The sequence below is a fragment of the Nicotiana tabacum genome, chromosome 24 (genome assembly GCF_000715075.1).
Source record: "Nicotiana tabacum cultivar K326 chromosome 24, ASM71507v2, whole genome shotgun sequence".
Taxonomy (NCBI): Eukaryota; Viridiplantae; Streptophyta; class Magnoliopsida; order Solanales; family Solanaceae; genus Nicotiana; species Nicotiana tabacum.
In genome coordinates, this window is record NC_134103.1 from 62052277 (window position 1) to 62077795 (window position 25519).

Consider the following 25519-nt stretch of genomic DNA (forward strand, 5'->3'; position numbering starts at 1 on the left):
GTTCGAACTCCTTTGACCGGAGACAGCAATGGGGGCCTGGAAATGAGAGTCAGCATTCTTGACCAAACCTATCTCACCCCAAAGTGCCTCAACTTCATTTGACGATGGGTTTAGAAGCTCTGCCGACTAAGCATCCGGTTGAGCTGATGAAGATCCTTTTCTCCTTTGAAGGGGAGCCTCTTTATCACTAGCTTTCCTTTCATCAACAAGGACCACGGTGGCCGGCTCGGATGACATTTTCTTTGATCTTTACTCTTGAGTCCCAGCCGAGGAGGAGCGTCTTATCTTCAGTTTCTTGTTCTTGGACTGGGGACTCCGAGAGGAGGCTCCCTTACCGAAGGCTCGGGCAGATCCACGAGCTTTGCTTCTGGCAAGGGTAGTTTGCAACACCCTCTTGACCTCCTCGGCGTCATCTAAGGCGTCAACTTCGGGGCAGGTAACAGAACCCCTCGGAAGCCTTGTATTAGGCAAAAATGGAGTTAGCAATTCATTCATGAGATTTCTTATGCTTGAACAAGGATAAAAGAAAGAAGGACTTGGCTTACCATGGTGCTTGACCTTCCACCCGTATTTGGGAGCCAATCCCTTCCACCGCCGGGATTCTAGAGTTGTAATGTCCATAATTTTCTGAACACATTGGTCCTGACCTTGAACCCGTGGTAGTTCCCAGCAGGTAGCTAAAACAAAGGAAATAGAAAATCAAAAAAATAGGAAATTATCTTTTCACTAAGAAAGGAAGGAAATAACTGAAAACTTACGAAAAAGATTCTACGACTCAGGAAAAATCGGAGTTGTGGTTGGGATGATGTCCCTAGTAGCAACAACGACGAACCGTTCCATCCATCCACGATCATTGTCATCATCTATGTTGGTGAGGAGAGTATGGTGACCACGCTTGCTAAAGTTTAATACTCCCCCACGAAAATTTTTGGGAGAGTAGAGGTTTATTATATGTGCAAGAGTTAGGGTTTCTCCAGTCTCAGTGAACAATTGATGAAGGCAGGCCACCGTCTGCCATATAGATGGGCCTATTTGTGCTAAGCAGACCTGATATCGATGGCAAAACTCCAAAATTATTGGGTTGGGCCCTTCACTCGACCCCAAAGAGAATGGACCCAAGGTAAAGGGATACATATAGACATACGTGAATCCCTCCTTGGAGTAGGTAACTCGCTCTATCATATCTGGGCGAGGAATTCAATATTGGGGCAGTTGCAGTCCTCCTTCATAGTTAGGATACTAGAAAGATGAATGAAGGAGGGATATCTACGAACTAGCCAAAATCGGTAGCCTTGAGAGTTTGCAGGAGGAGTTTTTTCTTGAAGATCGTTTGCAGTGTTGAGTTGAAGTTGTATGATGGTGTTAACAGTTGGAGGATCAGACTCAACGTCAACCTCCTTGTTTTGGTTTTTCTTCGAGCCTCCACCGAAGAAAAGACCAGTATTCCTGAAGGAAGCAGTGTATGAAGACATGATAGTAAAAGGTTTGTAAAAGAAAAGTTCTTGATGAGGAAGTTGAAGGTTGTGAAGGAATTCGAAGAAAATGCAGGAAAAGAGAAAGACTTGTGAAAGTTGTGGAAGTGAAGATGTAAAAATGATTAGTAGTAGAGAAGTTATATACGGCAAAAGTCGTGGTCATGATTACCTTGAAAACCAGCGAAAATATTTGATGAATCATAGGGCAACACGTGTTTTAAATGCGAGAAGACGTGCGTCCTGTCAAGTGTCAGAGATTGTTCATAAACTTTCCTGCCAAGAAAGAAATTTTCACCTACTTCCCGGTAATACTAAGATGCGTCACTGAAAAGTATGGGGATTATTTGTATGGGGCAAAACTGGTTGATAATAGATGGTCAAATGGTAAAATGATATGTGAAACCGAAGATAGGCAAATGATGAGTCGAGAAACAACTAATACTGAACGCGACGTGTGTGGCTGGTACCGAATGGATTTTGAAGGGGATGTATTCAGCAGTAGAAGTTCAAAGGTTTGTCATTGGACAACATTCAATGAGAAAATATTTGTTAACGTTAAATAAACAGTCGTTACAGAGAATATTTGCATCAGGGCCTGCCATTATATATTCATCAATGACACTTTTATTCTCATTTAATAGAAGTTTGATCTTAGGATCTCGTTTCCCTAGGTAGAGTTATAAATAGCGGGGTTAAAAGTCATTGTAGGGACATGAAATATTTTGCTCACAAAAGCTATAATTTACTATTTTACTCTCAATTTAATAGCTTTATCATTGCATTATCATTATTTTCACTTATGCTCTCGAAAAGGGGGAGTTCGGAACCAGGCTTGTCATCTTCTTTAATTTCAGTCGTTAAATCTTAATTTCAGTTTTATTTCCTTATCATTTTTAGGATCAAATTGGTTCACTTGTCTATAAAGCACGTAACAAATTTAACTGTACCGTTTTACGGATAAACAGAGTACACGTTTAATTACTTAATTATGTCTTGAACATGTCCTTCACGTACGAGTCTGACTTTTTCCTTGCGCCAAACACGTGAAAATTCGGATGAGGAGTGAGACTTGAACCGAACACCTATGTCTACTTAATATAATACTAAAGTGTGTGACAATTTTATTTATAAGTTTAAACAATTGAAGAAAAAAATATAATTTTAATTATTTAATTATATTTTTAACGCGTGATACTCAAAATAATAAACCTACTTCTGTCCAAAGATGACTCAATGATATGCCTGTATTCTTCTCATCCTGCAGCCCTGCCCACAATTCCACACTCACAGCAGGGAGGGTAAGAAGAGCTGAAGAGGTCGTAACATAAATTGTGATTTGTGAATTACATCATTATTTCCACAAGACCAAACATTCTTAACGACTAACACAGCTGATCATACAAAACCAGGAGATTAAGAAGAAGGATTTACATCACATTGAAGAGGACGTGCAGGATTTACATCACATTGAAGAGGACGTGCCTGCACCTTCTCCTTGATCTAATTGTTTGGTAAAACGTCTCAAAGTTCGTTCAAAATTTGATAATTTAAAAATAAATCATGCTTTTCAACAATATCAAGTTGTTAAAGCATTAGTAATTTTTTAATCAATCTGCTTCTTGTTTAATGTTTCTCGCAGTTGAATATGATCGACATAATTAGTAGATGGAATTAACTCTTTGCGGTGATCATTTTCAAATGGCACCAACGTCAAGTGTTAGTGTTATCGTGTTATTTTCAACTTCCTTTGACTAGACAGACTCGAAGTCGACCAAAACATATAAATTCAGATACCGATTCCTTTACTTTTCTATAAAATAATGCTTAATTTTTTGTTGTTTTTTTTCTGAATTTTAATCTGGTTTTTAGATAGTAACAATGTCACATAAAAAAAATTATTTTGAAAAAAAGACACACGTGGGTGGTTAGAGATGGTAATGTCAGTCAATGCCGTGAAACGTAATAATGGGGGAGGGAGACAATGAATCGATGATGATCCGTCATATCATATACTCAAAAATGACTTCCTCACGAAAAATTAACTTCCTTCTTACCAAACACGCCCTGAAATGAATACTATACGACCGGCCCTGTACAGATAGCCACTGATTAGAGATGTCTTTATTTTTTAGCCACTGTTTTAAATGTATTTACTCTTTAGCCAGTGCTTAATAAATTTTTACCCGCCGGACAAAAATACCCTTGTGCTAGACATAGGTGTTGTGTAAATATTAAGGACATGGTGTCCTTAACTTCATGAATGTTGTGTAAATATTTAGGACAAAGTGTCCTGTATTTGCACATTCTGCTACTAAACTTTAGGACATCATGTCCTTGACTTCATATGTGCAGTGTAAATGTTAAGGACATGATGTCCTTAACTTCATGTGTGCAATGTAAATGTTAAGGACATAATATCATTAACTTGTATTTGCAACTTCTGTTGTTAAACTTTAGGACACCATGTCCTTAACTTCATATGTATAGTGTAAATGTTAAGGACGTGGTGTCCTTAACTTGATGTATGTAATGTAAATATTAAAGACATAATGTCCTTAACTTGTATTTGTACCTCCTGTTGTTAAACTTTAGGACATCATGTCCTTAACTTCATATGTGCAGTGTAAATGTTAAGGGCGTGGTATTCTTAACTTCATGTGTTCATTGTAAATGTTACGGACATAGTGTCCTTATCTTCATGAGAGATGTGTAAATATTAAGGACAAAGTGTCCTATATTTGCACCTTCTGCTAATAAACTTTAGGACATCATGTCCTTAACTTCATATGTGCAGTGTAAATGTTAAGGACATGGTGTCCTTAACCTCATGTATGTAATGTAAATGTTAAGGACATAATATTATTAACTTGTATTTGCAACTTCTGTTGTTAAACTTTAGGACATCATGTCCTTAACTTCATATGTATAATGTAAATGTTAAGGACGTGGTGTCCTTAACTTCATGAGTGATGTATAAATATTAAAGACACGGTGTCCTTAACTTCATATGTGCAGTGTAAATGTTAAGGACATGGTGTCCTTAACTTCATGTGTGCAATGTAAATGTTAAGGACATAGTGTCCTTAACTTCATGAGTGATGTGTAAAAAATAAGGACATGGTGTCCTTAACTTCATATGTGTTATGTAAATGTTAAGGACATGGTGTCCTTAACTTCATGTGTGCAATGTAAATGTTAAGGACATAATATCATTAACTTGTATTTGCAACTTCTGTTGTTAAACTTTAGGACATCATGTCCTTAACTTCATATGTGCAATATAAATATTAAGGACATGGTGTCCTTAACTTCATATGTGCAGTGTAAATGTTAAGGACATTGTGTCATTAACTTCATGTGTGCAATGTAAATGTTAAGGACATAATATCATTAACTTGTATTTGCAACTTCTGTTGTTAAACTTTAGGACATCATGTCCTTAACTTCATATGTGCATTGTAAATGTTAAGGACATGGTGTCATTAACTTCATGTGTGCAATGTAAATGTTAAGGACATAGTGTCTTTAATATTTTACACATCACTCATGAAGTTAAGGACACTATGTCCTTAATATTTACACATCACTCATGAAGAAAGGGTAAAAAAGACTTTTCGTATCAATTTTAATAGAGCAGTGATTATTTTTGCTCAACATTAAAAACACTGGCTAAAAAGTAAATACCACTTAAAAAAGTGGCTATACCACGCCATTTCTACCCCATTTTCATGCATGCACTTTCATTGTGATCAAATCATTTATAAAGGTGAAAAAAATATGCATATTCATGTTAATTGTTAATTTATTTTCTTCATAAAAGCTCTCCTGATCTATCTCCATTTATCCGGCGAGAGTAGCACATGTGAGTCAACACTGACACTTATAATGAAGGGATGGCCGAGAAGAAAAGTTGATGGCAGAAAGTATCAAAACTTGAAGAGTTCCTTTCAAAGAATGATGCATCAGATACATGATTGCCTTGGTTAATGAAAATTTATCAACAGCATCTATATGATCTCATGGCTCTTATTGCTGAACTAAAGTATCAGCGCAACATATAAATCCAGAATCCACTATAGATTTGCTTAAATCAAATGAATGTATAAAAACCATTAAGTAAACTCTCGCCATAACTCCAATTACATTGTTCTCACAACTGCTCATAATAATCAACTCAAAGTAGCTTGAGTAACATCTAACTTGTGGGCTATGTGTACCGTAAATCTGCGTTCTGACAGATTTAAAAGTTGGAATCGACATTCATCCCCCGGCTTAATGCCATAAACTGCAGTAAATTCTGCCCAGCGACTCGCCAAAACCTTAGAACCTGCTCTCTCATGATAGGTGACAGGCCAGGGTCTATCATCTGGTCCTTGGAGAAAAATAGTAATGTGTTCCAGCTTTTTCCTGCCCGTCAAAACTTGTGGCCAGCTTTGTGGTAATTCCTACACAGTATGTTAAGGTCTAAATTCAAATATAAAGAGAGGAAAAGTATATACACTCAGGGAATTAAAAGAAAATTTCAGCCAAATACAGGCAGTTAAGCACAATCTGGAGCGGACCACATTCTCTAAGGAGAAAGCTTTAATCAGGACAAAAAGATGAAAAGAAAAAAGAATGATCAGTGTGGTCAGGTGATTAAAAGTGCCAAATATTCAAATAAACAATGGAATGTAGGCGCTGTTTCATAGAGAATGAGATATGACATTTTCCTCTTTGAAATCTAGTTCCACAGAACCCTACAACTCTTTTTCCTTGAGAAATCTTAAGACAGAATATCTGCTCTTCGTAGCATAAGAAGTTGAAATCAGCCATTTGCTATGACCAAGAAAAAGAACAAAAGAATGTCCATTGCCAATCAGGTTGACACTGGTCCTTAAAAGAAAATGACCATTTCAAACACAAAGGATTCTCATTAATTTTTGGAAAAAAGCAAAGGCAAAGTTTACTATCAGCAGTACTAACAATCAAAAATATAATAATTTACTTTAAGCTCAGTGGTGATTTCATGATCCTCATTTAATAAAAAGGAGCTTGCACTGAAATTAGCTTTTCATTTCTTTTATTCCTTTTCAACAGTTTACTGACAAAGTAATCAGCACTTATCCTCAATCTTCATGAATTAATGAAAAGATTATAGAGTATTTAGGCCGAAAAATATGCTGGCAAAGATGTGTGAATTCCCCTATACAATATCTTTAATAATTCAATGCCAAAGATTGGTGAAAACAGTACTAAAATGCACGTCACTCCAACAAACACTCTAGATATAGTCATTAATCAGGCAGTGCATATGCTGCAGGGAATAAAACAAACAAATGAAATTCCTCAAAATAATAGCAGAAGGAATGATATTTCAGCAAGATTTTCACCAGAAAATTTCGACCATCCGCCCGTAGCAAACATGAGAAGCTGCCAGCATCAGGAAATGATGCGTCTCCTGAATCAGCAGGCTCACTTTTGGTAACTTTGTTATTACCACTTACAGCCTTTGGAAAACTTTGACCATCTTTCTCTGTTATGTTTGGCTCTTTTCCTGCATTTGCTCATGTTAAATAGTTAGTAATGTACAGTGTCCCACATCGGGAAGTAGATACTTATTATTATGTAATCACTGTATATAAATAGGGCATTGTACAACACTTTAGACATAATTAAATAAAAGTTTTCCGTGCTATACTTCTCACATGGTTTCAGAGCGTCGGTGAGAAACATCCGCGAAAGAAAACTCCGCCAAACAGTCGCCGTGTGTCAATTTCCGGCAACTTCTAGGGCTGTTATTGCGTCACCTACGTTCCCCTCAGTGTTGTGATAAAACCAACACTACCACAAGGTCCTACACCTTCCGGCGACCAAACCACAGCAAACCCCGCTGGAAAATATTCCCACACGCGACGACCAGAAGGAGGAAAATTCCGGCGAGATCCCTTCACGCGCCGGCGCATGAGCTACCCTCGGGCCAATTTCTGACAAAAGTCATGTTGGACAGCTTGCTCGCGAGGCTATTCCGAGCCTATCAGTCCAAGTTACATCAAATTCCGACAACGTTTTTATTTTTCGGCGAGATTTCTGGTGACTGTTCAGTTTCCGCCGAGATACAATGTTTTTTCTTCATTGTTCTTCTGAGCTTCTTATTGTTCTTGATTGTCTGTGCTATTTGGTCCAACACTGTTTTGGGGACTTGATATTTTTGGTTCTAAAAACAACAGTTCTGGAAATTCTTGTTTGATGATTACTTTGAAACCCTTAATGGGAAGTTCAAACTACTTAGCCTGGGCTTCTTCTGTTGAGTTGTGGTGCAAAGGTCAAGGTTTCAAGATCACCTAGCCAAGAAGACTAGTGATGGAGATGAAAAGGCCAAAGCACTCTGGGAGAAAATTGGTGCTCAATTATTTAGTTTGTTGATCAATTGATTCCAAGTTAATGCCTTTGTTTCGTCCATTCCAAACATGTTATTCAGTTTGGGAGAAAGCTCGTACTTTATACACTAATGACATATCTCGTTTTTACGATGTGATATCTCGGATGATAAACTTAAAGAAACGGGAATTGGATATGTCTACCTACTTGGGACAAGTGCAGGCAGTTAATGGAGGAATTTGAGAAGTTGATGCCAGTCACTGCTAGAGTTTGAAAAACAACAAGAGCAACGACAGAAGATGTTTCTAGTTCTTACACTTGTTGGACTGCCTAATGACCTTGACTCAGTGAGAGACCAAATTTTGGCTAGTCCTTCGGTTCCTACAGTTGATGAAATATTCTCTCGATTGCTTCGTCTTGCTGCACCACCGAGTCACACAGTGGTCTCACCGCCAACTATTGACTCCTCTATTCTCGCATCTCGGAAAATGGAAAATCGGGCATCTCAGGCTATAGAGAATCGACGAGGAGGAAGTTATTTTGGGAGATTTCGACCCAAGTGCTCTTATTGTAATAAACTTGGACACATTCGTAAAATGTGCTATTCTTTACATGGTCGACCACCCAGAAACGCTCATGTTGCTCAGACCGAGACTACAGGTAACCAGGAATTTTCTTTATCTGAAAGGGACTATAATTAGTTCCTTCAGTATCGAGCAAGTAAGCAGTCATCTCCACAAGTAGCCTCGGTTGCTCAGATTGATACTCATGTTACTAGTAATTCTTTTGCTTGTGTTTCTCAGTCTATTACTCTTGGACCGTGGGTCATGGACTCGGGAGCTTCTGATCATATTTTTGGTAATAAATCAATTTTGTCGAATATTGTGTATTCACAGTCTCTTCCTACTGTTACTTTAGCCAATGGGTTCCAAACTAAAGCAAAAGGAGTTGGACAAGCTAATCCCTCATCTTCTGTCACTCTAGATTCCGTTCTTTATGTCTTTTGTTGTCCTTTTAGTCTTGCATATGTTAGTCATTTGACTCGTGCCCTCCATTGTGGTATATATTTTATTGATTATTCTTTTATTATGCAGGACCGCATTACGAGGCAAACGATTGGCACAGGGCTTAAATCACAAGGCCTTCAGTACCTTAACTCACTCAATCACTCCACAGCATGTCCAGTTACAGATTCTCCAGAACCAAGTTTAACCAAGCTTCAGAAGATGATCTAATTTATCTACATTAGATTGTGAGTCGTGCCAACTTGGGAAACATACCCGAGTCACCTTTACGCGTAGTGCTGAGAGCCGTTCAGAGTCTATTCTTTCTTTAGTTCATTCTGATATATGGAGTCCTAGTTGAGTTAGTTCAACCTTAGAATTTTGTTATTTTGTTAGTTTCATTGATGATTACTCAAAATGTACTTGGATTTTCCTAATGAAAGATCGTTCTGAGTTATTTTCTATCCTCCAGAATTTTTGTGCTGAAATTAAAAATCAATTTGGTGTTTCTATTCGCATTTTTCGTAGTGATAATGCTTTAGAATACTTATCCTCCCAGTTTCCATTAGCACTTTTCGTCGTGATAATGTTTCTGTTCGCACTTTTCGTAGTGATAATGTCTTATCCTCTCAGTTTCAACAGTTTATGACCTCTCAAGGAATTATCCATCAAACACCTTGTCTGTATACCCCTCAGCAGAATGGGGTAGCAGAGAGAAAGAATAGGCATCTCATTGAAACCGCTCGCACACTTCTCATTCAGTCACATGTTCCGCTATGTTTTTGGGGCGATGCAGTTCTTACAGTTTGTTACTTGATTAATTGAATGCCTTTTGCAGGTCATTGGCATCTTTATCACTTAGACATTAAGAATGTTTTTCTCTATGGTGATCTTGAGGAAAAAGTTTATATGAAGCAACCACCAAGTTTTGTTGCTCAGGGGGAGTCTAGCGGTCTTGTATGCCGATTGCGCAGGTCACTATATAGTTTGAAACAGTCCCCTCGAGCTTGGTTTGGTAAGTTCAGCACAGTTATTCAGGAGTTCGGCATGACTCCTAATGAAGCTGATCACTCTGTGTTTATCGACTTTCTGCTCCTAATCTGTGTATTTATCTGGTGGTTTATGTTGATGATATTGTTATTACTGGCAATGATCAGGATGGTATTACTAATCTGAAGCAGCATCTCTTTCAGCACTTCAAGACTAAGGATCTGGGCAGATGGAAGTATTTTCTAGGTATTGAGGTCGCTAAGTCTAGCTTAGGTATTGTTATTTCACAGCGGAAGTATGCCTTAGACATTCTTAAAAGAGATTGGAATGATGGGTTGCAGACCTGTTGACACTCCTACGGATCTGAATGCTAAGCTTCTGTCGGGACAGGGGGAACCTCTTAGCGATCCTACGAGATATAGGAGGTAGGTTGGCAAATTGAATTACCTCACAGTGACTAGATCTGACATTTCTTTTCCTGTGAGTGTTGTAAGCCAGTTTATGGATTCTCTCTGTGATAGTCACTGGGATGTAGTTGTTCGCATCTTTCGGTATATAAAGTCAGCTCCAGGCAAAGGATTACTATTCGAGGATTGAGGCCATGAGCAGATTGTTGGGTATCAGATGCTGATTGGACAAGATCATCTTCTGATAGACGTTCTACATCAGGATATTGTGTTCTAGTAGAAGGTAATTTGGTCTCTTGGAAAAGCAAGAAACGGAATGTAGTTGCTCGATCTAGCGCAGAAGCAGAATATCGTGCCATGGCTGTGGCAGCGTGTGAGCTAGATTGGATCAAGCAGTTTCTCAAGGAGTTGAAGTTCGGAGAAATCAGCCAAATGGAACTGGTGTGTGATAATCAAGTTGCTCTTCATATTGCGTCAAATCCGATGTTCCATGAGAGGACTAAACACATTAAGATCGATTGTCACTTTGTCAGCTCAGGAGATATTGTTACAAAGTTTGTGAAGTTGAATGATCAACTTGCAGATATTTTCACCAAGTCTCTTACTGGTTCTCGTATTAGTTACATCTGTAACAAGCTCGGTACATATGATTTATATGCACCGGCTTGAGGGGGAATGTTAAATAGTTAGTAATGTATAGTGTCCCACATCGAGAAGTAGATACCTATTATTATGTAATCACTGTATATAAATAGGGCATTGTACAACACTTAAGACACAATTAAATAAAAAATTTCCGTGCTATACTTCTCACGGCTCATGCAGCATACATCAAATAAGAATACATGCATGGAATGATGTGCAGTTATGAGAAAAGGATATCAAGATCAAATGAGAGTATAAAGTAAATATGAAAATGTTATACCATTTAGCTTTTTAGCAGAGAAATGTGTTTTTGCTGCCATCTCCTTCCGTTCTTGCTTATCTATTCATGATGCAAAACCCCACAATTAACAGGAAGAAATCTAATAAAACCGATAAAGAAAAGATTTAGTGTCACACACAAAAGTCACAGAAGAATAAGAATACATTTTAAGACAGCAGAATAAAATGATTCTTAATGTTAAAGACTGGAAGCTTACCAATATGAGATGCTTCATTGGATTTCTCTCTGGTAACCTGATTGCTGCAGCGACTTTCTTTATTAGATGGCAAGACCAAATGACTACCTAATATATCATATCATCATGCGGTTGAAAATATATATTGGAGCCAATCAAAGTAAATCATGGACTTGCTTAGAAACAAGGGAAAAGGAAGGAAATTAAGGGAAAAGTACAGAATTTCTTTTTCTTTTTTTCGTTTATCAAGAGAAAGAGCATGGGAAGTGGAGAGAGAAGAGAGGACAAAGACCATTTTCTTTTAGCCCCACTAATTATTCTCTCGCACTTCCCTTCTATTTTCCCTCTTTAGTAATTTTCCTTTCCCTTCCATTGTTTCTGGACACGGTAAAGATATTGATTAGAAGATACGATAAAAATGAAAGGGGCAAAATTACCCTTGCCACCATTTTCAGCTGAAGACATGCTAGAGATAAGACCCATATTATGGACATTTTCATCTTTTTGGCCCAAAAGTAAAATATCGTTCACTGGTTCAGAAATTTTTTCAGTCTGAGTGATTCCAATGTCAAGGAAGTGGACAGGTTCTTTAAAGGTTAAGAACTCCATCTCAACAGGAACCTCATCTACTGAACTTGACTCCCTTTGTGATATTGAATTGGTGCTAACATGATTACCAGGTCCGTTTTCACCTTGTAGAATATCACTGATTGCTTCTGCTTCGGGAACTATTTCTAGGATTCCAGTGTCAGCATCTATGTTTGATGCAAAAGTTGTGGTCGCTGGCTCGTGATCAGCCATTTCAGACTCTGGTACAGCAGTATCTGAGGGTGTTGAATTCCACTTTTTTCTTGACGGTAGCAGCTCATCTTGGGAAGTTGCTTTACAATTAGTTCTTTGCCTTTTCTTCCCTGTGCTAGTGCCATTGTCAAAGCTGATCTTTTGACAACCACTTGTTCCAAATATTTGAACAACAAAGTGCTGTTCCTGAATATAGTGGAAAACCAAGAAGTCCCCCATTTTCAGACCATGTTCTGATGAAAATGCATGCCATCCCTCTCTAATTGCAAGCGAACCGTTATGAATACATATTCCCACCTTCCATTTCTGTCCACTTGAGTCCTCCAGATAAGTTGCTTGATTAGTCAAGTGAGACACCAATCGAGCAAATCCGGGGGGAAAGTACTGAAAAGATTGTACACAGAATATGAATGGCTATAAAGTATAAACTGATATGTAATTCAACATCTAGGTTAAAGAAAAACTTTTCCCACCACACAATCGGGAAGTGTTTGAGTTATACATGGAGCATTTCTTTATCACAAACGTTCCAAAATTTTACACCAATTCAGTCCCTTCATGCAGTCAACTTAAATTGCATAAAAATTAGGAAAGTTTAAAGCAACAAATGCATGCCAACTATTTAAAGAAAAAAAAAAAGCATGAATATTGATTTTGCTAAAAGCATAATGGTGAGAAACCAACCGGACACTACAATGAAGCTTCTCAGGAATGTAGATACCATAAAAGACTTTAAGAATATTTACACTCAGAAGTTTGAGTTTTTTTTTTTTTTTTTTTTTTTAATAACTAAAAGTTTTTCACATTAGTTAGGAGGATTCGGAAGGGGAAAAGGGGCAGTGAGAATCGAACCTACACTTAATGTGTGGGAAACTCCCACTGATACCACTAGACAAGCCTTGGTGGTTGTTAGTTTACAGCATGTATATAGTGTAGTATTGTCCCACATTGGTAGAAGAGTAGTATGTCCTTTTATAGTATAGCTATAAATAAGGAACTCTTGTATTGTATTGTTCATCCAATATCAATAACATATTTTCTCCCGTGCCTTCTCACATGGTATCAGAGCAATTGTGAGAGACTTATCGCTGTGCATAAATTCCAGCGATTCCGGGAAAGAGAAATCGCTGTGCATAAATTCCAGCGATTCCGGGAAAGAGAAATTAGTACTTTTTTAAGTCTGTTTTCTATCTGCTTCATTTCTGTCAGTGTTGTGCAAAATCCAAGTCACTATCCGCCGACCAAACCCCAGAGCAGCCTCCTCACGCGCCTCCACGCGCCGGCGCGTACGACCACTTCCGGCCATTTTTTGAAAATCTTCCTTCAGAACAGTTGGGTCGCCTGGTAATTCCGATCCTACCCCTACTGTTTTCATTTCATTCCGACAACTTTGAGTTTTTTCCGGCAGCTACAGTACTATTCCGACAGCTACAGTACTATTCTGACAGCTACAGTATTCCAGTATTCTGTTTTTGTGTTTCCGTACACTGTTTCAGTGGATTACAGTTGATTCTTTCTCCTATTTGGTAATAATTTGCAACAATGTCTTTGGGATTTGATGCTTTTGGGTCTAGAAACATGAGTTCTGGAAGCTCTAGTGCTATTATTACCTCGGAACCTTTAATGGGAGGTTCAAACTACTTAGCTTGGGCTTCATCTGTCGAGTTATGGTGTAGAGGTCAAGGTGTTCAAGATCATCTAATCAAACAGTCTAGCGATGGAGATGAAAAGGCAATAGCACTTTGGGCAAAAATCGATGCTCAGTTATGTAGCATCTTGTGGCGATCTATTGATTCCAAGTTGATGCCTTTGTTTCGTCCATTCCAGACATGTTATTTGGTTTGGGCAAAGGCACGCAGCTTATACACTAATGACATATCTCGCTTATATGATGTGATATCACGGATGACAAACTTAAAGAAGCAGGAATTGGATATGTCTACTTACTTGGGTCAAGTACATGCAGTCATGGAGGAATTTGAGAAGTTGATGCCAGTTTCTGCTAGTGTGGAAAAACAACAAGAGCAGCGACAGAAGATGTTTCTCGTTCTTACCCTCGCTGGACTTCCTAATGATCTTGATTCAGTACGCGACCAGATTTTGGCTAGTCCGTCTGTCCCGACAGTTGATGAATTATTCTCTCGATTACTCCGCCTTGCTGCAGCACCAAGTCCACCAGTGATCTCATCACAGATACTTGATTCCTCTGTTCTTGCATCCCAGACAATGGATGTTCGGGCATCTCAAACTATGGAGCATAGACGAGGAGGAGGTCGTTTTGGAAGATCTAGACCCAAGTGTTCTTATTGTCACAAACTTGGACACACTCGTGAAATGTGCTATTCCTTACATGGTCGTCCACCCAAAAATGCTTACATTGCTCAGACCGAGACTCCAGGTAACCAAGGATTTTCTTTATCTAAAGAAGAATATAATGAGCTCCTTCAGTATCGAGCAAGTAAGCAGACATCTCCACAAGTAGCCTCAGTTGCTCAGACTGATACTTCTGTTACTGGTAATTCTTTTGCTTGTGTTTCCCAGTCTAGTACTCTTGGCCCATGGGTCATGGACTCCGGCGCTTCTGATCACATCTCTGGTAATATATCACTTTTGTCAAATATTGTATATTCACAGTCTCTTCCCACTGTTACTTTAGCCAATGGATGTCAAACTAAGGCAAAAGGAGTTGGACAAGCTAATCCCTTGTCTTCTATCACCCTAGATTCCGTTCTTTATGTCCCTGGTTGTCCTTTTAGTCTTGCATCTGTTAGTCGTTTGACTCGTGCCCTCCATTGTGGTATATATTTTATTGACGATTCTTTTATTATGCAGGACCGCAGTACGGGACAGACAATTGGCACATGGACGTGAATCAGAAGGCCTTTACTACCTTAACTCACTCAGTCCTTCCATAACATGTCTAGTTACAGATCCTCCAGATCTAATCCACAGACGTTTAGGACATCCGAGTTTATCCAAACTTCAGAAGATGGTGCCTAGTTTATCTAGTTTGTCTACATTAAATTGTGAGTCGTGTCAACTTGGGAAACATACCCGAGCCTCCTTTTCGCGTAGTGTTGAGAGTCATGCAGAGTCTGTCTTCTCCTTAGTTCATTCTGATATATGGGGTCCTAGTAGAGTCAGTTCATCCTTGGGATTTCGTTATTTTGTCAGTTTCATTGATGATTATTCAAGATGTACTTTGCTTTTCTTAATGAAAGATCGTTCTGAGTTATTTTCTATATTCCAGAGTTTCTGTGCTGAAATCAAAAACCAATTTGGTGTTTCTATTCGCATTTTTCGCAGTGATAATGCCTTAGAATATTTATCTTCTCAATTTCAGCAGTTTATGACTTCTCAAGGAATTATTCATCAGACATCTTGTCCTTATACCCCTCAGCAAAATGGGGTTGCTGAGAGAAAGAATAGGCACCTTATTGAGACTGCTCTCACACTTCTCATTGAATCTCGTGTTCCGTTGCGTTTTTGGGGCGATGCAGTTCTCACAGCTTGTTATTTGATTAATCGAATGCCTTCATCTCCCATCAAGAATCAGATTCCGCATTCAGTATTGTTTTCCCAGTCACCCTTATACTCTCTTCTACCTCGTGTTTTTGGGAGCACGTGTTTTGTTCTTAACTTAGCCCCTAGGAAAGATAAGTTAGCTCCTCGTGCTCTCAAGTGTGTCTTCCTTGGTTATTCTCGTGTTCAGAAGGGATATCGTTGTTATTCTCCAGATCTTCGTAGGTACCTTATGTCAGCTGACGTCACATTTTTTGAGTCTAAACCTTTCTTTACCTCTGCTGACCATCATGATATATCTGAGGTCTTACCTATACCGACCTTTGAGGAGTTTACTATAGCTCCTCCTCCACCTTCGACCATAGAGGTTTCATCCATACCAACCGTTGAGGAGTTTAGTGTTGTTCCTCCTATTTCCCCAGCCACAGGAACACCACTCTTGACTTATCATCGTCGTTTGCGTCTTCCATCAGGTCCAACTGGTTCTCGTCCTGCACCTGACCCTGCTCCTGCTGCGGACCCTGCTCCTAGTACACTGATTGCATTTCGGAAAGGTATACGGACCACACTTAACCCTAATCCTCATTATGTCGGTTTGAGCTATCATCGTCTGTCATCTCCCCATTATGCTTTTATATCTTCTTTGTCCTCGGTTTCCATCCCTAAGTCTACAGGTGAACCGTTGTCTCATCCAGGATGGCGACAGGCTATGAGTGACGAGATGTCTGCTTTACATACAAGTGGTACTTGGGAACTTGTTCCTCTTCCCTCAGGTAAATCTACTGTTGGTTGTCGTTGGGTTTATGCAGTCAAAGTTGGTCTCGATGGACAGATTGATCGACTTAAGGCCCGTCTTGTTACCAAAGGATATACTCAGATATTTGGGCTCGATTACAGTGATACCTTCTCTCCCGTGGCTAAAGTGGCTTCAGTCCGCTTTTTTCTATCCATGGCTGCGGTTCGTCATTGGCCCCTCTATCAGCTGGACATTAAAAATGCCTTTCTTCACGGTGATCTTGAGGATGAGGTTTATATGGAGCAACCACCTGGTTTTGTTGCTCAGGGGGAGTCTCGTGGCCTTGTATGCCGCTTGCGTCGGTCACTTTATGGTCTAAAACAGTCTCCTCGAGCCTAGTTTGGTAAGTTCAGCACAGTTATCCAGGAGTTTGGCATGATTCGTAGTGAAGCTGATCACTCTGTGTTTTATCAACACTCTGCTTCAAGTCTCTGTATTTATCTGGTAGTCTATGTTGAAGCAGCATCTCTTCCAGCACTTCCAAACTAAGGATCTAGGCAGATTGAAGTACTTTCTAGGTATTGAGGTTGCCCAGTCTAGCTCAGGTATTGTTATTTCTCAAAGAAAATATGCTTTAGACATTCTTGAGGAGACGGGGATGATAGGTTGCAGACCTGTTGACACTCCGATGGATCCGAATTCTAAACTTATGCCAGGACAGGGGGAGCCGCTTAGCGATCCTGCAAGCTATAGGCGGCTGGTTGGAAAATTAAATTATCTCACAGTGACTAGACACGATATTTCTTATCCTGTGAGTGTTGTAAGTCAGTTTATGAATTCTTCCTGTGATAGTCATTGGGATGCAGTTGTCCGCATTATTCGATATATAAAATCGGCTCCAGGCAAAGGGTTACTCTTTGAGGATCGAGGTCATGAGCAGATCATTGAATACTCAGATGCTGATTGGGCAGGATCACCTTCTGATAGACGTTCTACGTCTGGATATTGTGTTTTAGTAGGAGGAAATTTGGTGTCCTGAAAGAGCAAGAAACAGAATGTAGTTGCTCGGTCTAGTGCAGAAGCAGAATATCGAGCAATGGCTATGGCAACATGTGAGCTAGTCTGGACCAAACAATTGCTCAAGGAGTTGAAATTTGGTGAAATCAGTCGAATGGAACTTGTGTGCGATAATCAAGCTGCTCTTCATATTGCATCAAATCCGGTGTTCCATGAGAGAACTAAACACATTGAGATTGATTGTCACTTCGTCAGAGAAAAGATACTTTCAGGAGAGATTGCTACAAAGTTTGTGAGGTCGAATGATCAACTTGCAGATATTTTCACCAAGTCTCTCACTGGTCCTCGTATTGGTTATATATGTAACAAGCTCGGTACATATGATTTGTATGCACCTGCTTGAGGGGGAGTGTTAGTTTACAGCATGTATATAGTGTAGTATTGTCCCACATTGGTAGAAGAGTAGTATGTCCTTGTATAGTATAGCTATAAATAAGGACCTCTTGTATTGTATTGTTCATCCAATATCAATAACATATTTTCTCCCGTGCCTTCTCACAGTGGTAAAAGTAAATTTACAGCTTCAAAACTTAAACACATGATCTAGTTTTTTTCATGTTATTGCAAGTACTTAATCACATGATCTAATTCAAGTAAGATTTGCATTTATTAAACAAATCATTATTACAGTTGACGTTGAGGATTAAAAGAGACAACTTTTTACGAGTAACTAAGAAACAAAGAAACAGAATCATATAACAAGTGAGTGATAGGTTAGCCTAGTACTAGTATAAACATTTGTAAGGAGCTAACAGTTGCTATACTCTTTTGTAATTTATGCATCTTCTTGATGCCATCGATGAAACCAATTACTTCATAAAAAAAAGGGTCTGTAGGTGGGGATGGAGTTGTTTGAATAACTGAAGTAGCCAATCTCTAGTTTCTATTTTTTAATCAACTATTTCCTCTAAGCATGAAACATTTCATTTTGGAATTTAAGGGTATTTGAAGACTGACTTGCATCTTTTGTGCATCATCGTTAGGAACATATTTAATGAACTTCAAAAAATCCTTTTTTTGGGTGAATTTTTAAGAAGCTGTTGCCCTGGTTTACACTTAGACAGTGAAACACACTGGAGAAAAACTATTACATTGCAAAACAAAAGAGTTCAGGACTCTTTGGTTGTTGGCAATTTGGACAGGCTGTTTGGTCTCTATCGCAAAATTTCAACAATGCGGATTGGGATCATTAGCAAGTGCAAGGAATATAATTTGTTTTAAGAAACTCAAGGGGTTGTAAAGACTTGAAATACTATGCAGATCTGAGCCAATGATTATCCCATTTCAAAATTGAAAAGGACCTTTAACCTTTATGACTAGCTTAAGAGCATTGCCTTATTTCTCTGTTGACGAATCTACATAAGCTGTAAAACTTCAAAATATTTATATGTTCCATTAGAAGGTAAGCATAGCAGTATAATATTGTAAGAATCTAAATGGATCAAGAGTTGCAGTTGGGCTTATCTAGTCATAGATTGAATGTTCTTCCATTTCAAGCATCAGTAGGTGAAGGAAGAAAAGCAAGGATCAACATGATAGAGATTCCAGCCAAGTAGGTTCATGTCTCTAATGATCCTATTCTATGCACAAGTTATCTACAAAGTTTGAAACCACAAGAATGCTAAGATGGAAAGAACTCCTTATTCAACAACTCAAATGAGATTATAAAGTTTCACTTTAGCCGATAACAACAATCAACTTAGACTTTGTCTGATGGGATCGTGGTCCTAAATGCAGGCAATCCAAATATCTAGGTTGAGTGTTAGAGGAGAACGATATGATGGATGAAGATGTAACAAGAAAACTAAAATATGATGGTTAAATAGAGTGTTATAGGAGTACAATTCAATAGGAAGATAAAAAACAAATAGAAGCAAAGTCATACCAGTAATGATATATGAGAGTAAATGTTGGCCCTCTAAACCCTAACGTATCGATAAAGTGAATGTTGTAGAACTGTGGGCGCTAAAATGGATGTGGAATTATACAAGATGGGTTAATGCTAGAAATAATCACGTCAAACAAACTATGCAAGTAGCACACATAGAATATGAAATAGAGAAAAGATTGTCTGAGATGATTTGGCCATGTCCTACGTAGTATGCTAAGTAGATAGATTCGAAATATATATGTTCCTTAGTAGATAGTCGAGTTTGGGACACCGTATCTATTCCTTATTTCCCATACCAGTATTATTACTATCATTACTGTATTATCTTATTCTTTGATTTCTATTACTACCGGTTGCTTCCTTTGCTTCGGTTATCTTACTGCTTTGTTGATGTTGTTATTGTTCTTGTCTTCATTATTTTCAATATGGCTTCTTCACTACTGTTTTTCAACATGGCTTCTTTTTCAATCCTACTTAGAAATGCTTTTCTTGAGCCGATGGTCTATCGGAAATAGTCTCTCTACCTCCACAAGGTAAGGGTAAGGTCTGCGTGTACATTACCCTCCTCAGATCACACTTGTGGGAATACACTGGATATGTTGTTGTATTACAAATACTGTGTGTGTGTGTGTATATATATATATATATATATATATATATATGTGTGTGTGTGTGTGTGTGTGTATGTGTGTGTGTGTGTGTGTGTGTATATATACATAAACTTTGAAGTCAACTTTTCGACTTTTCGACCCTTATAAAGCTAATATTTCCTAAAAGAAATTTGGATAAAGCTGTAATATTTAGGACTATCTAATATACATGAACTTTGAAGTCAACTAATAATAGAATATTTAAAATTCGTGAAGAAATGTGAATCGTCTCTTACTCGAACTAAAGTTGTTTCAAATTTTTAGCTATTTGAGACGTTCTACCGGTTCTTGAAGTCCCAAATACATACTAATTCCACATGGATAAAAACAAATTAAACCGCATGTTACCATACATATAAAACGTGTTCCATTGGCATATTACATTCTCACCAGACCAAGAACTATGAGATCACCCCATTCATTCTGGGGTGATGGAGGATCGTACCATTCGAGCCATTTTGTTCTTGACTCGAAACGGCAGCAGGTTTGAAAAAGGATCTTAGAGTGCTTAGGGTCGGGCCAAGAGGGCCTTAACTCCTCTTTTCTTCTCATTGGAGTTATTTCACAAAGACTTACCAGGGTAAGGAAGAAGGGGGAACTTGCCGCATGGAAACTGTTAAAATTTCCTTCTTTTTGTATTTATGTAAGATGCTACATATGCACATAATCAAATCACTTATAACATGAGGTTTTTACCTCTTTTGGTATCATTTTATTTTTATCCTTGTAATGTCGATCTAATCTGGTAAAGTTCTTAATTTATATATAGCATTGCAGATGACCCTATTGAAATTTACTGTTTTAGCTTGAAGAACAATGATCTCAGGTAATTTTCAAGTTTCACTCCCTGTCACGCATGTTGCATGGCAAGCATGACTATATTTGGAAGTAGTTTTTGAATTTGATTAATGTTTGTATCACACAACATATTTAAATAGCGATGAATGATAATGCCAAGCCAATAGTGGGAAGTATTGTTGATGTTCTTCTGAGGCACAACGACAAAAGATTTTCAGATTCCTTTTAGATGAATAATGTCAAATCTATCTTTATGGTGAGTGCCCTCTTCTCTTATCTAGTCTTTTTGCTTACAAGTCAGTAGATCTTCTCCTTTAATAGCAATTGAACTCAAAGATCTTCCGTTGAATTTATTAACATGTTGAGTTCATACTATAATTTGTTCAACTTAGTTAAGTTAATAAACAGCAACAATGATATCTACCAATTTATCTCATTCATTGCCGGCCAAAATTTTGAACGTACTTAAAACAAAAAAGGCAAACTGTGGCAAGCAGTGAGGTTATGGTGAGGTCGTGAACAAATATGTTTTCCAAATAAGCCAAAAATTATATAGAAGATCGTATTGAGATTACAACGCCAGGGTTGCAAATCACAACACCCAATCAGGAGGTGCAAGCATTTTGAGATTAACGGGGACAAGAAAGGAAAGGGAACCTCTCTTACGGAATTGCATGTGCAGCAGAATGCAAAACATATATTTCCTTTTGTGTTTTTACACCATTTTGATATTTTGGTTATTTGTGATTATGTAGCTAACGAGAGTCTCTTCCTAAATAGATATGATAAATTCAGATTAATATTCTATTGTTTTTCTTTTGTGGTTTTGCTACTATCTGCTCATTATGTGCTGAAATAGGGAGGCAAATAAATAAATAAAAAATTTAAAGCCGTGACTAAACCAAACTTGAGTAAATTATTCATCTTCAAAGCCTAAAAGTTCAATCAATTATTTAGAATTTAAAGGTCCTTGCATGCAGTTAAGTTTTATTATACCTCCATAGTTGATTGACTTTTTTACCTATAGATGTCGTTTGGTACAATGGTGGAATAAAAAAGGATATCCCATGGGATTCGCTATCCTACCTTCTATATGGGATAGCTAATCCCACCATTTTAGTGTAAAACGTATCCCGGATTAACTAATATCTATAATCAAAACATGGATACACACAATCTCAATTCTAGCCCCGGATCATTATCCTTATCCTTTATACCAAACGACCTCTTAAAAATAAATCTCCCCTCAAGAAGATAATAGATGAATTTTTCATTATGTTTGATATTTTAAGTGATTGGCTCACTGCAAAAGAGTGGCACTCTAGTCATACAGTTACAACATGAGTTAGGATTATAGTAAAAACTAAAGAGACCTACTATCCTTACATGCCTTCTAGTGTTAATTGGATCAAAGCAAATTGAAGTTTATGCAGTTACATATGTACTACTTCAATTTCTATTTCATAGCTCAACTAAGGGTGTGTTTGGTATGAAGGGAAATATTTTCCAGAAAATGTTTTTCAATTTTCCCATGTTGGTGGGCTTAAATGTTTTGGAAAACATTTTCCTCATGAACTCATTTCCCTCCAATTGGAGGGAAATGTTTTCCCTATCAAAAGAAGGGAAAACATTTTCCAAAACTCTTCTTCAAACTTCCCCATTGTACTCCCCATCCCCACCAACCCCTCCACACCTCACCCACCCCACACCTACCCCCACCCTCCCCCAAGCCTGTCCTACCCATCCTAAATAAAAATATTATTAAGAGTATTTTCTTTTCATGCTGTAGATAGAGTACTTTCTTTTCATGATGTAGAAAAAGTATTTTCTCTCATTTTAACAAAACAAGTACTTTTTAATGTTGTAGAAAGAGTACTTTCTTTTTCAACCAAAAAATAGTATTTTCTTTTTAGTTATGTAGCACAAATTTCAACGTTATTTTTGCGTGAAAAAGTAAAGCAGCACATTAGTCACTTTGGATTTGTGTGAATTTTTAAAAGAATAATTAAGCTCTTGAAGAAAATAGAGTCCTCAAAATATTGGGTATTTGGGGTTTTGGGGAGGGGGAGAGGGAGCATAGAAACATGGGGATCTGGGGAAGGGGGGAAGCGGTAAGGAAAGTAGCATAAAAGATTATTTTCCTAAAAAAATATTTTACTCTCTAAACAAACATTAGAAAATATTTTCCGGAAAAAAAATTTCACTCACCAACCAAACAAGGATAAAATAAGTGACAAAACCATTCATTTTCCAGGAAAACATTTTCTTTCATACCAAACACACCCTAAATGTTTTCTGAATATTAATACGGTTAAAATTTCACTATTTTCTTGCACAAAAATTCTACTCCTTCTGTTTCACTTTATGTGTCTTATGTTCCTTTTAAGTCTTTTTAAAAAGAATGCCTCTTTCTATATTTAGTAACTCCTTTAACTCCAAGATTCCACATGGCATATTTAAGACCACAAGATCCAAAGGCATTTTGGTACATTACACATATCTTTAGTTTAAGACCGAAAGATTTAAAAGTCTTCTTACTTTTCTTAAACTTTGTGCCTAGTCAAACTAAAATACATAAATTGAAACGGAGGGGATAATAAATGACAAAGTTTCTATAGACGACGTGCCAACGCATGTCCATAGAGACTAGTACTAATTAAATGTGCTAAAGGGAATTGAGGTACGACTACAACTAGGAAAAGACAGAAAGTTTCTCTTAATTAACCTCCGACATACAAGCTATTGGATGTAACAAGTAATTTTAGAAAATATAAGAACAACTTAAACAAGAACTGTTATCAGAACAAATGCTTTATTTAGAAGGAGACTTTAATTTTATTTTTTTCAAAACAAGTCTAAGATCATATAATACCAGAACTTTGGAGAAGCGCTTATCGATCATGACTTTGAAGAAAGAGTTCACAATATGTGAGGGGTCCCGCTGTCCATGTATCAACAGGCAGGTTTGCGTGCACTTTTCACATGCTTCGTTCCGGTGAACCATCTCTCTTCTCCTGATAAAGTACCTTGTCTTCCCCCAAATTTCTTCCCCTACATAGAGCAAATAAAAAAATCATGTAAATATTGTTTAGAGATGGTCCAGTGGAAGGGAGGCAGGGGCAGAGCCAGAGTGTGGAATGCGGGTTCGGCTGAACCTAGTAGCTTTTGTTCAAATCATGTATTGGTCTTAAAAAATCAATTGAATATGTAAAAATTATTAATTTAGAACCCAGTAACTTAAAAGGATTACAATCCCGAATCCATACAGTTCAAATCCTGGCTCCGCCTCCGGAGGGAGGAGGTACATCGAGATGCCAAGAGTTTGTTCAGAGGCCACTAAAACTTGAGACTGATGGAACATTGTTAGTCGAGATGCACGCAAACTTGTTTCATATAACAATTTAACAAGAATTTCCATCTCTTTTTCTTATAACAAGGTGTCCCGGCCAGTTTGGGCGCCTCTTGACTATTCAAGTATCTACGAACTCCCAGCACAGGTAGCAAGTAACTCTGCCCAGTAAGGCTTTGACATACGTGAAGAAGTCACCCTGTGTTTTCTGTAAATTGTCCATCTTCCCTAATACAAAATTTTCGAGTACATTGTAGCTTCCAGACCAAAGCCCAAACTCATAATTAATTTGCCCTCTGAAGATGCAAATCACATATATGCACGCTGCTGCAGACTTACATAGGATCCACAAGCAGAAAAAAAAAAATGTTCGAAGTTCAATCCGGGAATAGCTTGAATTCTTGATTTATTTCAGAGGCAAACAGCAAATAAAAGGGGGATGAAATATCCCAAATAACAATGCAGTAACAATTCTTTGTTTTCTTGGGTAGCCCTTCATGCAATTCAGTCACTTACATGAACCAATGTGATGATCATGGCAAAGATGGTTAAGAAATCATACTCACAAATCAAAAATCAAAAATTTTAAAGAAAGAAGAATAGGACTTCATTCTTATACACATTAAAGAGGAGTAAAAAGAGGGGCACAAACAGTGGAGAGAAAAAACGAATACCGTTTGAGAAGAGCAGCGGAAGAATTCCAAAAAGGGCGACAGCTTTTATGACTTTCTCTTTTTGAGTTGCAAAGTTTCTGCTAGCGCCGCTTTCGGGCGGACGAATTCTGGTGAAAGCAAAAATACGGAACTCAGGAGCAAAGTAGTACTGTAAGTACTAGTACTTCTCACTAAGATACCTACAATTTCTGTTACAGTTTTGCTAATTAATGAAGGGTGAAATTTATCAAAATCCCCCTCAACTTTGAACATTAGATATTCTTTTGCTTTTATCTAAATTTTAAATGACTATTTTACCCACTATATTGCATATTTAATATCATGATGAATTCTTTTTCTTTTTGCTTTTTAATATACTAGTCTTAGTTGCCCATGTACCCAATACCAATGTCTATAATTTTTTAAAAAGTTATATATAAATATTTAGTCTTTGTATAAGTGCAAAAATCCCTTCTCAAAAATTAAAAAAAAAAATCTTAAAATAATAAATTTTTAATTGGGTATATATTGCAAAAATACTTATATTTGATAATAGCTTTCAACTACAAATCTATTGTAATGATCCGATCAATCGTTTTGAGCTTTCGCATTTCGTTCAGTGGTTCGAGGTCTTGAGTGGCTTCATATTGTGTAATATGACTTGTGTGCATGGTCGGATTTGATT

At 37.7% G+C, this 25519-nt stretch overlaps 1 protein-coding gene across 1 annotated transcript; it reads right to left on the bottom strand.

Moving 5' to 3' along the window:
- Window positions 1–5399: 5399 nt before the first annotated feature.
- On the bottom strand, window positions 5400–25047 carry LOC107771707 (uncharacterized). Its single transcript, XM_075247973.1, has 7 exons — window positions 24856–25047; window positions 23705–23883; window positions 11795–12542; window positions 11379–11465; window positions 11162–11221; window positions 6848–7011; window positions 5400–5920 (listed from the first exon to the last, which is right to left on the bottom strand). The coding sequence occupies exons 2-7, from the start codon at window positions 23834–23836 to the stop codon at window positions 5645–5647; spliced, it is 1467 nt and encodes a 488-aa protein (XP_075104074.1). The 5' UTR covers window positions 23837–23883; window positions 24856–25047; the 3' UTR covers window positions 5400–5644.
- Window positions 25048–25519: the final 472 nt, after the last annotated feature.